Here is a 15,568-nt window from a genome sequence, read left to right as displayed (position 1 = left end):
TGTGTGTGTGTGTGTGTGTGTGTGTGTGTGTGTGTGTGCGTGCGCACAGAGGACTAAACATTGGACATCGAAGGAAAAAGTGAAAATGGAAACCTGTTCATGGTGGAATTATTCCCTGGGGGCGTCAAAGGATGTTGAACTAGGAAGATGAGGAGAGCACACTGAGGTAAATCACTGTGGGAGAGCATGAGTCTGTGTGAATCCATTAGTGTGTGTGTGTGTGTGTGTGTGTATTTATGTGCAAGTTTGTGTGTGTGAGAGAGAGGGATTCGAAGAGAGTGTGTTTGTCAGTTTGTAATAAAAGGGTATAAAAGGTCTGCAGCTCTTGATTTTCGATTTACACAATCAGTTGTCTATGCCTTAGGTTGCAAATCCTTGGTAGATGGCAAAAATCTCCCTCTCTCTCTTCCTCTCTCTCTCACACACATGCACACACAAGTTTGCACAGCTATCCTTATTAGGACATTGCAATGACTTCCATTCATTGTGGACCCTAACCCTGACCTTAACCATAACCCATGAATGCCTAACCCTACCCTAAACTTAACCTCAATTTACACCTTACCCCTGGTCTTAACCAGGACCTCAGAAATGACATTTTTTCACATTAGGACCAGGCTTTGGTCCCCATGTGGATTTGTCCTGATAAGGTCGGTGTTTATACCGAAAAAGTTGCAAATGAGTTATCAAAAACGTGCACACATGTGCATCCACAAGCATAATTGCAGACTATCTCACAAATGAACACACTCAGGAATACATATGTGGAAACAAGGTGCACTGGGGGACAAACGAGTGACACCATCAGCACCATTAATATGCATGCCAAATGTGGACCCAAAATAAATCATCTGTAAAATGTGATACAAACCAGTGCAACAGTAATGTAGTAAATACTACCTTTATTAAGCTTATAATGGTTGATTTTTTTGTTGACTGTGTCAGAAAAGTATAAGGCCTCAGTATGTGCTGTTGATTTGCTACAATGCATTATGTTGTAAGGTGTATCTAATATCTCTTCAATCCCCCACATCCACACACATGCTCTCTTTTGCAGACATATTTGTTAGCATTGAAAGGATTCCTAATAAATGAGGGGACAGTCTGGCTGCTAGCCCATTAAGATAACCTTATAGACAGGTAATGAATCGCGATTTTCCATCTCTCTCTATCTTCTTCTCCATCTATATCTGCCTGTTTGTGATTCTGATCTGAAATAGAATTTACCTGCATCATTTCTGTGTGGAATTAGAGTGACACAGACATGAGGAGGGAGGCACAATTGAGATGGATAGATAGAGAGAAACTGTATTTGTGTGTACTTGTGTGTTTGTGTGTTTGTGTGTGTGTGTGTGTGTGTGTGTGTGGGGGGGGGTCAGAGGGAGAGAGGAGAGACAAAGAGATGAAAGAAAAGAAAAATGAGTGAGTGAAGGAGGGATTGTGTATTTGTATGTCTGGTTATATATGCGTGAGTGACTGTATTGATTGTCCATCATATAGCACTGTTTAGACTAAAAGACTCAACATGTTAACATTGTTACACCAGGCTTTGTTTCCCACATGTGTGTGGCAGAACATGATATCATGCTACAGGAAGATCTTCCACTACAAATTCTTACAAAATAAAACTACATCATACTCCATCCCATCCCACCAGAGTCCTTTTTTCTGCCTACATGTTGACTATAACAAACAAACGACAAAAAATATCCGGGTCTTTAGCTTGCTAGATGTTTGACTGCCCTTGATAACTACTTGTTTACTCCTGCTCTGTAACATTTCACACTGTCCCTTTAGCATGTAGTTAGTTTGTGTTAAGAGGGTGTGGATTCAACCTTACTGACTGGCAACTCAAAATAATAACTGAAAGTCACTGAAAGATTCAATGGGTTGTAAAAATTTCATTTGACTAGTGTTAATGAATTATTTGAAGCAACTCCCTACATGATTATATGTAACAGTCTTTAATCTCTAACCACACTGCACAGGTGCAGCTATTAGTGAGTCTACCCAGCTCTCGTTTTGATGCTGCATCCAAGTCAGAGGCTGCTGCACATCACTCAGAGAGCCTGTCCAAGCAAGCAGCTCCCTCTGCTATTAACAAGAGAACTGTCAGAAAAGAAAGACACCATCTTGCATCACTGCTACTGATGATGCCAACTATAATTTAAACTTCAACACACCATTGCAGATATCTTCCCATATCCAGCTGAGGATCTCAAGCCATAGTTCTTTAACATATAATATATTATATTTGGATTATATAACAATGGTAACTGTGAAAAAGCTTCTTGTCGGGAGTTAAATGAGTTCAATTGAATGACTGCCTGATCAATTTAAAAACAAATGGCATGCTTGGTATGGCAGTAATGTTACTTTTAGTAGGCTGAAATAAGCAAAACCACTGTTAGTAATTTTTGTATACATACAATAGTTTTATACTGTTTAATGAATATGATGTAATAGAAATTGCTCATAAACTTTTTGTTGATGAAAGGATTACTCCAAGAGCACTGAAATATGTGATGGAAATGTAAGAAAATACTTGTAGTACAGCCTTAAAATATACTGAAAATCTCATAAACTGTATAATCACTTTTAAATTGATCAAAAATTTTATTTTTTTTTCTCACAACTGAACTTTCTGAGGCTGGGGCACTGAGTTATTTATAATCAGTTCAAAAAATCAACTAGAATACGTCATTTATCGCTGAACTTGAGAAAAAGAAAAGAAGAACAATCAGGTTTGATATCAAATTTTGAGGATAATGAGTGAAGAAGAAGTTTTGACTCAGCAGGAATCTTTAGAGAGCTGACTAATGAGTTGGTACTTTATCAGTGCACAAGGATAAGCATAGTACTTGAAAAGAGTTACCACCCCCAATCAAATGAGCACACACATAGACAGTTTGTCAAGCAGTAAATTGTCAATTTTTAAGATCAAAGGTGAGTTGCTCATCATATTTCACTGTAATAAGAAACAGGCATGTTCACCCTCTCTCACCCTCTCTTTCACAAACACCTAACATTTAGCCTGGTCAGGCATCAGTGAGAGCATACATGCTTCTTTTCCATGCAAGCTGAACACTGGTGTATCAAAGAGGCAGACCAGGGAAGATCAAAGACCCAGCACTGAGGCCTGCCATTCTCATTATCTGATAGTTATAGTTAAGCTGGCAGTGCTACATGAATCTCCATTAAGTGTCGTCTTTTGCGCCCGATTTTGTCTCTTTGGATGTTTCCTACATGGATGCAATGGACTGCATCCACCAGATGGTCTTGTGAGCACTTGTCTCAAAGTGAAGTAGTTAAACACATAAGAAAGATGAGAGAAATTATATAGACATTACAATTTTTTTTTCATGAGTGTGTCTCCGCATCTTTTGTGCGTGTGATGAGTGTGACGTTGTAGGGATGTACTGTGCGAGTCGATCCCTGTAGCCTGCTCCAGCTCAGTGTCACATGGTTTTGCCCAGATGCCTCTATCTTACTCAGGCTAACACACAACGCACACACAAATACACAATCCCTGTTGACTCCTGCTAATGCATTCATGCGCTGGAACCAATCAAGACGCTCTCTCTCAACACAAAGAGGACATAGGGGCTCTAGCGGAAAACGCCGAAAGACATACTAATTCATTCAAACTCACACACCTCAACAGAATGAGGTGGGGGAGGAAGAGAAAGGAAGCTTCAGACATTTCTAGTTATGTGGGAAAATAAACACAATACTCTTGATAAAAATGCTGCATTTGAGCATAAGTTAGAATAACACAAGTTATAATATGACTCAGTTTAGACTTAATGCATCTAGTACAAAAAGTCAATCTGAGAGACAGCAGTTTGCAATTACAAAGCAATTTAAGTGCAGAACAGCAAAATATATGATAATCTTTCACTAAAACTAATCTGCTGTATACCACAGTTCAGTCCCCTTAATGTAATCCATTAAGGACTTACAAAACACAGCAGAATGTCAACCATTGGTCCATAGCTGTATAGACAGGTGATTGCAGCTGGGTCAGTGAAAATACCTGCTGCTTTATTCCCTCCAAAACTGACCTCTACTTGTTGACATCCCGGGTGGATTGGTTGCTGTAGACTGAATTCTGTCGACCCAGAATAGTCCTGCCATTTCCAAACTATTGTCCAGTGTCCTCTTTGCATAACTACAAATTGCAGAGTTTCTAAATAATCACATGGACTATACACAAGGCCGCGAAACTGGTCACTTATTTATCATGTCTCTGGATGGGTAAATTAAAGTTGCGGGTTAATGATAAAAGGCGGACTCACGTTTGCCGGGTTTCGGAGTTGAACTCGGTGTCTATGTGCTCCAAAGAGTAGTGGTTCCCGTGGTCCGAGAGCTCTGGAGCCCGGTGGAGTCGCTGTCCGCGGTGCTGAAAGCGCTCGGCGTTCGCCGCGCCTCGTCTTCTCCACTTGGGATACGGGTCATCGTAACGGTCGTACGCAGCATCTATCTGCAGATCCTGCCGCGAACGAAACGGAGAACCTGTATCCCCGGTGCCCCGGCGGAACTTTGGCGGCGTGAGGTGTGGGGATTCCCCGGCTTCCTGGTTCTCCGGAGAAGGTTGAAGACACTCCGGAGAGGCGAGGGAAGGCGGGTCTGTGTCCCCCAGCAGCGGAGAGGCGGAGGAGAAGAAATCTTGGGGCCGCTCAGAGGTGGGAGATCCTCGGGGAAGACAGGCAGACAGAGGCGGGGAGGGAGACTCAGAGAGATGCGCTCTCTCGCCGCTGTCGCTTTCTTCTCCCTCGTCAGACATTGTGAGAGTTCGAAAACAACATATACTTTAAATTATTTGTTGCTTTGTGACAGACATTTGTCAAAGTTTCAGCTGCACAAGTTTCTTCTGAGCCGCACAGCGACGATGAGTCAAGCCTCCACCTTCACACAAGCGTGCGCGCACTAATTAGAGAGCAAGGAGAGTGCGCGCGCAGGGAGCCAGCCCTTTATGAAATGGAAGAAAATAACTTACCACACTGAATCGGCCCACAGAAGTGAATACATGTTATATTTACATTTATTATGGAGAAAAACAATAAGGCTAGAAACTTTCAGTCTGATCTGGCTGAATGTTTGAAAATGCCTTTGTACCTTTAAATCAGGTTTTACTCCACTGCTTAAAGCCATCTCACACAGGAGGTCAAGTACCTCAACTGTCCTGACAGTAAGGAAACAGCTGAGTTGGCCGATCTGACCTCCTCGGTTATGTGAAGTGGAGTACACATAACCGACTTTTTTTTTTTAACCTTGTAAGAGAAGATATAAGGTATATAATAGATACATAAAAATAAGACGCACCAAGTGACCCGGGGGAATGGGCTACTAGCGAACAAAAAAAATTGAATAACACAACAATACTACAACAATGCAGGTGAGAGAAAGACACAGAAGGAGAGAGAATCCACCTGATAGAGTTGGAGGTTAGGTTTGGAAGTGAAGGGGTTAACATGGCCACCTGTTGTTGGCCAATTACTGGTACTGATATATTCTTGTTATTGCTTCAGAGAGCAAACAATTACTACTTACAGTAGCCAATATCTAATCTCAGTGGTGGGTTTATCTTAGGACACAGTGTACATGGAGTCTTTGCTTACTCTTTGGTTGGTTTAGACAAACCTGAACACAAAACCTTTTAATGTTTCTGTCTTTAGATATTAAGAGACAGGATATCCAGTCTTTGAATGTCACTCTGTTAGTGTGTATCCTTGTGTATCCTTGTGTGTGTGTGTGTGTGTGTGTGTGTGTGTGTGTGTGTGTGTGTGTGTGTGTGTGGTCCTGTAATTAGAGGCAGAGACCCATTAGTCACGATGGAGACTTCCTGCACCCCCATACAGACAATAACCAGTCCTAACCCAGCTCTTTGATCTATCCTTGTATTTATGCATTCAACACATACACACACTTTACAAAAGATTAAATTAACACACATCACACATGGCAAACTGTTCTCACTGGAGTTTAAATTTGGTAGAAAATGGTTCCCAAACTGTCTAGAATGAGGTCTGCAGCTTATCTTGAATAATTGGGACATTATAATAATAAAAAAAGAAATCTCTTAATAAGTCACTCAAATTACTTATGTTCAGCTCTTAATGAAGACCGAGGTGCATTGCACATGCAAACATCAGTTTATAAATAGAAATATATTCTTCATGAATTTCTCTATTGGATTCCTTTTCTGTAAGTTACAAAAAACATGGGAAGACAAAATTTGTAGATTGTGTTCAGCCATTGACCTAAATTTTTTTATGCTTTAGGCTTTCACTACTTACTTGGCTCACTTCAGTAGCTTGACACTTCTCAGCCATTGACAAAGTAATTTCCCGGATATAATTTATGAAATAAAAGGTATATATAATTGCTTTTCTAGGAAATTAGGAAAGTAAAAAACTAAAATATTTTTAAATTGGATTTTTCAAATCTTTCCCACATAAGAATGATAGGATTAAAATGAAAAACTGGTAAAAGAAGCCCTGCAGGGTAAATTACATAAGAAAAAGAATATTTGAATGACTGTAGAGCTGGTACAAGCCACTCCTCGAGATTGTGGGTTCATTTTTGGCAAGCTAAAACACTGGCCTGGGCTTTTATACAAAGTGACCTAATGTATATGCTCTACACGTGATGACCTTGAATATAAGAACATCTAATGGATAATGCATTATCTTTTTCAAGGTTCCTCCTTAATCCATCTGACGTCTGCCCACACAGATATACAGAGATTAGTGAGAATTGGGAGAAATTGTGTTCACTGTACATGAAGTCCTGAGTGAATGTCAAGAGGAACTGAGGGGCTGTCTATGTGTGTGTGTGTGTGTGTGTGTGTGTGTGTGTGTGTGTGTGTGTGTGTGTGTGTGTGTGTGTGTGTGTTCAGTGTCTGTGTTTGCACGTGTCTCCTGTCATATTGATTTAGTAGGAATGGGTTGTTCTAAGTGTATGTTTGCAAAAATAAGCAACCTTTTAAATGCTTTATCAAGACTATTTTTATTTTGACAACCAACTACGCTTATGCAGTGACACTTTGAATAAAGTGTCAGTGACACTTTGAGTAAAGTGTCACTGTAGGAAGCACAATATTCAAGAAGGGAGTCCGTGTCTTAGTGAGTAAGTGTAACAATTATGTACAGTAGTGCTCTAGTTGTCCAAGGCACACTATTAATCTTCCTGCTTCACACAAATAAACCACTGCAGATTTAAACAACCATAATAAACAGGTCAGACTCCTTTAGGAATGTTAATATATTAAAATCAATGGTATTACTTGTTTGGCTTTTCAAAAGGATAATTCAGTTGTGGATAATATAGGGTCTCTCTACATGTTTAAATTCAGGTGTTTTCTATTGTCTGTCACAGGCAGAACTCCTGCAGTGAAATCACTGATTGGGGCGTGTTTAGAAAAGCTATATGATTGTTCTGCAGCATTTTTCTGTCCTAGGTGATTCAGTGTGAACTACTCAAAGATAGCAACCTGCTAATATGGAGGGGTTTGTAACATATCAAACATTAATTTGAATTCTATGTCTACTCAAAATGTTAAGTTAAGATACTTTATCCCTAGTGTGTTTAGGAAAGACAGACAGAGAGGGATAGAGATGACAGGCGGGCAGACTGAGATGGAGATGTTTGATTGAATTATGTGTTGGAACAGAACAAAGGCCAAGTAGGATCACATTAGACACCACTCCAGTCCCCTCTAGCAGCCCGAACATTAAAGCACTCCTCTCTCATAGTACATATTAAAAGATGTAGCCCCCATTATGGGGCTTGTGACAGGAGTAAGCAGATGAGCCAGTTTGGTGATGCCAACTATCACTTACTCTAAAGGAAACAAGAACAAAGAGTAAGAAGAAGGCTCCTCTCATAATCACAGTCCTGGCTCCACATTTCACACTTTTTTGCCTCAGCAAATCTATGGTATCCAGACAAAAAGTGCATCAGAAAGAGCTGACAGTCCATGCAGCCCAGAGCTGCTGGCTGAAGAAGGAAAGCTGCAACCCTGCTGTCACAGCAGGTTCACAAAGTTTTCGTTACATTCCCCCCTCTCAAGTATGTAGAGGACAGCAGGTCTCCACTACTGACTCTGACCACAGATAGTCCCCATATTCTAATGGATCTCCAACACAGGCCTTTCCATGTCTCTGTCATTTACTGTATCTAACTGAGTTACCTGAGTTACATTTTTAGATAGCAGTTGGTTTTAAAGGTACCATATGTAACATTCAGAAAACCCTTGTTATTAATGACACCAGTGGCTGTTAAATGAATTGCAGTCAGAATCCTGTTGCTCACTCACGTACACTCCATAGGTAGGCTCCGGTGAGCATCCTGGGCATCAGCCAAAACAGTGACGTGACCTACACGAGACTGAAAGTGATTGACCAACATCATGTTGATAGATGAGTTAACTAAAGTTTCACTGTTATTACAGCTTGACTGTAAACTATATTTGAGACTATAGACTGTATTTGACTCTTTGACTCTAGCACAGCGCCAAAACAAAGTGTGGAGATAGGTCTGGCTATGCGAGACCATTTTTTGGCTAACGTTATGTTTTTTTTTTAATAGGTTTTATAAAGGATAATATCTTTATCAGCTTGCTAGCTTGCCTAATATAGGCTAGAGATGTTGCACTATTCCATTCTCTCTGCATAATACATTGACTGCATTTATATGATGCATTGGTGTTAGCTAGCTAGACAGCTTTATCAATAGCTGTTTAAGCTATTGTTTAAGCTGTTTAAGTATAGCTAAATGTTCTGGATGATAGCGCGGTTAGTGATCTAGACAGAAAATTATAAATAAGATGTGTTTTTACACTTCATTATTGACATGATAGTTTCCATCACAACTCTCATCTCGCCAAATAAATGCTCAAATGTTTCAGCAAAATAGAATAGACCTTTTACATTGTCCAGTAACATTACTGTACTGAATGGGTCTTGCAGTGTGTTGAGATAATCCTAAACTAACATCGGTTATAAACAGATGATGGACGTGCGGTAAGTAACTTTACACTGGATGTAATGCGCAAAAAATCTACAAAGTAAGAGGTCCTAATAAAAATAGATTATAGTTGAGGTAGAAAAATGGGAAACCACAAAATAAAGTACACAAACTAAATCCACAAACACACAGAGTCCAAGCCTTTAAAAAAATTCCTTAGAAGAAAAAAAGGTCACATGCCAATCACGTGGAGCTTGTCTGTCACCTTTCCATTGGCATGTGACGTTTTTTGTACATTACCATACACACTCTAATGCAGAATATGTTCATTCCTACAGCATGTACACAGATGAAGCATTTACAACACACATGAATGCTGCCCATATAAACACATAATTTACTAAACAAGTCATGCAATGAAAATAATTTCACAGTTACACATGTCAGGAATTATTCTTATTTTCAAAACACAGGTCTTTGAGACTGGAGAGCAGGGTTTGCATCCTGCATCCCACATGTAGTTATGTTTGTAAAACACTAGGCAAAGTTTAGAGACAGAATGTGATTTTGGTAGAAATTTCAAGGCATCCCGTTTTTTGAGTCAGCACTGACTTCCCTAATATTTAACTCTTTCAAAAATTAGCCACGTGCTTTGAGTTGCAAAATACATAGCAAAACATTAATCATGCAAAGAGAGGATATTGTAGGGACAACAAATGAAATGTTGTCAGTGAAAGTTTTGCAGAGACACTCAGTGTGAACATTTTACATTGCCAGTTAACACTTTAACAGAGTATGTTCAATACAAGACTTTTCCTTTTTATGCTGAATAAGAAAATAAACTGGGCTCCATTATATTTCCCAAGAAATTAATTTGCTCATGCAAATTAGATGCATATGAGTATAATTCTGTAATTTTTTTTATACAAGCATCTGTCCTCCTCTTTTTCACATCCTGCCCTCTGTTCATTCCTTTGCTTTCAGACATTGTCTCACCCTCAGCTCATTTTATTTAGCCCCACTTCCTACTAGTTTTGGACACATGCTGCACAAAGTGTAAAATACTTAATAGGATTACAGAGGGTCTTATTTCAGATTTGCATTCAGTGTATTTTCAGAGCCTATATGGTTTAAAAAAACAGTGTATGTCACCAAATCTGGGTTTATTATTGTTGAGGCACTTTGCGGCAACACTGTTGTGGAGATTCTTGGAAAACTGATTAAAGTATTAGAAAGATTTTTCAAATAATGGAATAGACACTAGGAACGTGCCCATTTAGTCAGCAGGTCCATAATTTCTGGCTTTAATATCTTGGTATCTTAACCAAATCTTGGGATGGTGGACACATTTCTTGCTGGGAAATGGCTTTTGTTAGGTAAAATGTTGAGAAAACAGTTATCATGAATTGTCACCCTAATCAGATCTCCCTGGTCTGAGTAACTGAATGAAGCTAAAAGTGGTACAATGATACCACCCGTAATGCGTGAACAAGGCCACATAGCAACCTGTCTTATGGTCCTATTGACTTCAACAGGGCAATCAGTGTTAATGTGTCAGACGAGGAAGGGCAGGAAAGCCAATCACTCACACTCTCCATCGACCTCATGATAATTATGGTCACTTGATCAATGACGTCATGTCATCAATGAGGACAGCACCTGATGGTGATTTTTCCCTACAGATTTGTTCTTTAGTTTAATCTGAATATTTGCTTCATTCTTTCTCTCCTATCCAACCAGTGAGATCCTTTACACTTGAGATTGTAATAATGGGCAGATTTTGGAGTCAATACACACTCTATGCATATTTTATTGGCACAGAGCAACGGGAGAGGCATTGAAGTGTTAAAACTTTCATTATGTCTGCTTGCCGGGGTTTGATGAATGACTTGTGACAGAGCATTTAATGAGGTATTCTGCCAACTAGCCTTTATTAAAGATATCAGACACTTTGTGTGTGTGTGTACTTGTGTGCAGTTATCTGAACCAAAGACCCACAGACCCGCAAATAAACTCTCTGAGAAAATTCTTTCTCCTCGTCCGTTTCTTCTGTTATTACGTAAATATATTCACAGCCACTTCTGATGCACCAAAAACACCATACAGTGTACAGTCATTGCCGTTTATTATTTACTTGTAAACGCACTTATATTCACGGGTGCCCATACAACATACACACTCACTGCAGGAATGTAAAGCTAGAGTGCAGCCTTTACACACCTTGCAGACACATACATTTATTTACAACCTAGTGAGCATTACTAATATGATACATTTATGTTTATAAATAATGAAATCCATACTCTTCTCCTCTTGCCTCAGTGTATTCAATACATTCCCACCCTGAAACAAGACTCTAAGTCGTTATGGAAATTGATGGCAAGTGTACTTGGTTCAGTAATGGGTTTTGAAGTGTGTGTACCTGGCCTTGGAACAGGCAAATTCAGCAGATGGGATTCAACAAATTTTTTTTTTTTTAAATGCAAGTAAAGGACAAAGAGAAAAATCAAACCTCCTTCTCATGGTCAAACTGGCTATTGTTGCTTGTTGTAAATTTAAATTTTTTTGTGTGGCCAACTAAATATGATAACAATTATTGATCCCCTGATTAGAATAAGTAAATCAAAATATCCTCTGATGTGCTCCGTAAGACACTCACTATGTTGACATTCAGTTGAGAAAGCCCTTTCTCTTCCCTGTTCAAAGCTTCAACATGCATCCCTGAAAAATGCTACGTGATTTGAATGAACACAGTGAATGGACAAGTGAAGTTGCAGTTCCTTGTTAAGATCCCTTTAATTTGAGATTTACAAGCCAACATCTATTTGAACACTAGTAAGGATTCACAGAGCCAATCAAAAATAGTTTTAATGATGAAGTGGTGAGTCTGAAACTAGTGTTTTTTAATTGGACTAATGTATCATTTTCTAACAATTAGAGTGTTTTCACTCTAAGGGTGAGAGTTGTAACAAACTCCATCTATTAGTCCATGTCAAGTAGTGAATGCAGTTTAAGCCACCATGCAGAGCGGATCATAGGAGTAATACCTGCCATCAATTATCCTCACCAGTGCCTTATTGTGGAGGGATCAACACTGTCTGTGGCAATGAGGCAGCTCCTTCAGCTAAACAGCCTGGAAACTATTCCCAATGTGTATCTGTATATGGGGAAAAAACAATGGCATCACAGAGTTATTGAGTGAGAGGCCCCCTAGTAAGTGAACAAACCACCTGGTCTGAACCTAGATAAATGTGTGCTGATGTCTACTTGGTTTAAAATCTAATTTACAAATCATTATCGATTACACAGCAGGACACTTCTAAAGTCTGTGTGCAATACTTGATTAGTTGATAAGAAAATTACAAAAAAACTGAATTGAAATAAAATATATAAACTGTAAATGTCCATTGTACACTTCCTAAAATTAAAGAATAAAAATAAAAACAAAAGTTAAATAAAATAAAAACAAAAATAAGTGTGTGTTCACTATATAAGCATACTTTATAAGTAGCAAATATTTCATGTTGAATCATGAGTTTGCAATGGTGTGTTGACTGGATTTAATGAATAAGATAAGAAACAATTTTACTGCCACTTTTTTCAGTGTTGGCATGGTGCATTAAAACCATCTTGTATAACAGTTCCAAATGGAACCCAACCTTGTCTCCAAAGAATTAACATCATATGCAACTAATTTGCACAAGTGATTCACAGTCAGCATTCGACATTTAATTCCAATGTAGGAAGTAGTGTTACAGTGTTATAATACCGGTAAATATAAGGGAGTGGAGGTTGAGGAGATAGATGGGAGTACATAATTTACCATATATTAGCAATGCTATAGTTGGCATGACCCCAGTGTTTCCACAATCATAAACAAGAAACTTTAGTTGCCTACCACATAAAATCCCTTAATCATGCTTTAGATGCCAAGTCGAAAACAAAACAAAGACAGCCAAGATTTGCAGATACATTTAGAACATGCCACTGTTTTGATGAAAAAAAAAGTTTGGCATTATGTTTACATCAATATATGATTCTAAAATTTAAGTATGAATTCTAGGAGAAATGTTGCCTTAAACTCTCTCTTCTTCCTTCTTTCCACCACTAGATTCTTGAATGGACTTTGTAGACAGACTCCACCATCATCCAAAAGAATGCAACACAAATGAACACATCCATCCCCGTATTCAGTCCTCATGTCCCTTCTGTTTGTGCATCCATCACAGTTTGGCGGTTTTAACATACTGCCCTTATACTGTGAAAACATGTCACCTCAGATCCATTATAATCAACAACAATTAAAACCCAGTTGCCATTCTTAGTAAAAGAATTAACTACCAACTTTTCACAGCCACCTTTCAACCACATGTGTTGTGAGTAACTGATCCTCAAAGGATAGATACAATATGAGTAGTGTATCAGTTTAATGGACCACACCAAGGTTTACAACATATCCCCACTGACAGTCCTGGTTGAAATTAATTGAATCCCTGAATTTTAAGTACAGAATTGAGAATATCTTCAGAATTCATGCAAATTAACCAATTTTCCACGATCAAAATATTTAATAAAATGTCCAAAGTTACTCAACAAAAGAAAATAAAAGAACAAAACTTGCATAATAGTGAAATAATACAAACACAAAATGTACCCCAGACACAATTAATGGAACCTTTCCCGAATATTTGGTTGCAGAGCCTTTGGCAACAATGACAGCCTCTAAACATTTCTTGTAGCCATCTAGAAGCTTCTCACACCTGTCTACTAGTAGTTTCTGCCACTCTTCCATTGCTATGCGTTCAAGCTCTTTTAAATTTGCAGGAGTCCTTTTGCAATGGCAGATTACAGGTCTCTCCAAAGGTTTTCTATGGGATTGAGGTCAGGACTAATTGTTGGCCAGTTTAAAACAGTCAATCTTTTCCTTTTCAACCATTCTTTTGTGCTGCTGGATGTGTGCTTTGGTTCATTGTCCTGGACCCAAGACCTTCGCCTCAAACCCAGTTTTGTAATCTTCTAGTTTCACCATTCCTTTGATGCATTCAGCACCTCAAGTACCAAATCCAGCAGAGCAGTGCCACAGCATGATAGAACCTACACCATGTTTTACTGTAGGTAGGGTGGTCTTTTCCTTATGGGCTTCATTTCGTCACCTATAAACAAACTAATGCACTGCATCCAAAAGAGCTCTACTTTGGTTTCATCTGTCCATAGAACATTATCCCAGAAAGACTGTGGCTTATCTATGAAAGTTTTTGCAGACATTCATCCTGCCTTTTTGTGCTTCTCTTTCAATATTAATGTCCTCCTCCTTGGCCCTCGCCCATGGAGCTCTACTTGGTTTACTGTGTGGCGTATGGCACAGGCCAAAACCACCACTCAAGATTGCTCCAGGTCAGCCTGAAGCTCTTTAGATGTCTTGCGTGGTGTTTTTTCCACAATCCGCATCAACATTTGCAGACTTCTTTAATTGACTTTCTTCTTAGCACCACATCCTGGAAGAATCTTAACAGTTTTTATGACTGTAAAACTGCTTGATAACATTACTAACTGTTCTAACAGGAATAACAGGAATTTCAAAATCTTTGACAATTGCTTTGTAGCCTTTGGAATTGTTATGTTTTTTGATAAGAGCATTTCTCAAGCTTTCAGATAGCTCTCTTGTCTTTGCCATTGTGAAAACGAAACTGGAACCAATCAGCCCCCTTTTTGCAGTAAAACAATCATTCATTGGTTAATTCAGGTCATGTGAACACTGAAAATTAAGCACAAGTGATTCTTATTTGTTTTTTATTTTGTGTGAGGAACAAATGTCTGTATTTTTTTTTCACTATATGAAAGCATTTTTTTTTTTGTTCAGTAACTTTGGACATTTTATTAAATATTTTGATTATACAAAATTGGTTAATTTGCATTTATTTCTGAAGATATTCTACATTCTGCACTTAAAATTCAGGGGTGCTAATAATTTCAACCAGGACTGTATAGTGAGGGCTTCTCTCTGAACTGTAAATGACTCCACAATACATCTGCCTCCAGCCTTGTGGTGAACCCACACAAGCCTTACCAGTGTTTTGCTGCACCTCAGGATTCTTTGCCAAAACCCTTCATTTCAGTCTCACAAGCCTTGACAGCCATGGGAAATCCACGCTGTAAATTGAAAAAGGTCCTGAGAGAATGAATTGGCTGTCTAGATTCCTTGTTTCACACTGATGTACAACGAAGTGAAAGTGACACAAGGTTGTGGTGTCAAGAGTGAGTAGTGTTGTGAAAGACACATGCTACTCTCAGATATTGGATATGCAACTGCAGGGCTGTTTCAGAAAAGACTAGCCCATGTTCATTTTAATGAAGTAACATGCAATCCAAATTCAATAGATTGACTATTTTATGTGTTTTGTATCGTTTTTGGACAACAATGGAGTTCTGAAGCACAGAGGAAAAAGCTACATCAGACTGTGGTTACAAAAACAATATTTGCTTTTTGGATAAATTAATTGTTTGATCATGTATCTACAGTGGATGTGTTGATTATATACAGTACAAAAAGAATAATGCCAGCATAAACCTTTAACCAACAAGCATGCAATCTATTATT

General features: G+C 38.7%; 1 protein-coding gene across 2 annotated transcripts in view; it reads right to left on the bottom strand.

Moving 5' to 3' along the window:
* Positions 1-4,786, bottom strand: part of trpc7b (transient receptor potential cation channel, subfamily C, member 7b) — a 48,111-nt gene extending 43,325 nt beyond the window's left edge. For both annotated transcript variants that reach the window (XM_040120077.1, XM_040120076.1), the window contains exon 1: positions 4,299-4,786. In XM_040120077.1, coding sequence (XP_039976011.1) covers positions 4,299-4,786 — 488 coding nt within the window. The remainder of the gene's footprint in view (positions 1-4,298) is intronic.
* Between the last annotated feature and the right edge of the window lie 10,782 nt (positions 4,787-15,568).

The sequence above is a fragment of the Xiphias gladius genome, chromosome 23 (genome assembly GCF_016859285.1).
Source record: "Xiphias gladius isolate SHS-SW01 ecotype Sanya breed wild chromosome 23, ASM1685928v1, whole genome shotgun sequence".
Classification (NCBI taxonomy): domain Eukaryota; kingdom Metazoa; phylum Chordata; class Actinopteri; order Istiophoriformes; family Xiphiidae; genus Xiphias; species Xiphias gladius.
This window is presented reverse-complemented; position numbering and strand designations above follow the sequence as displayed.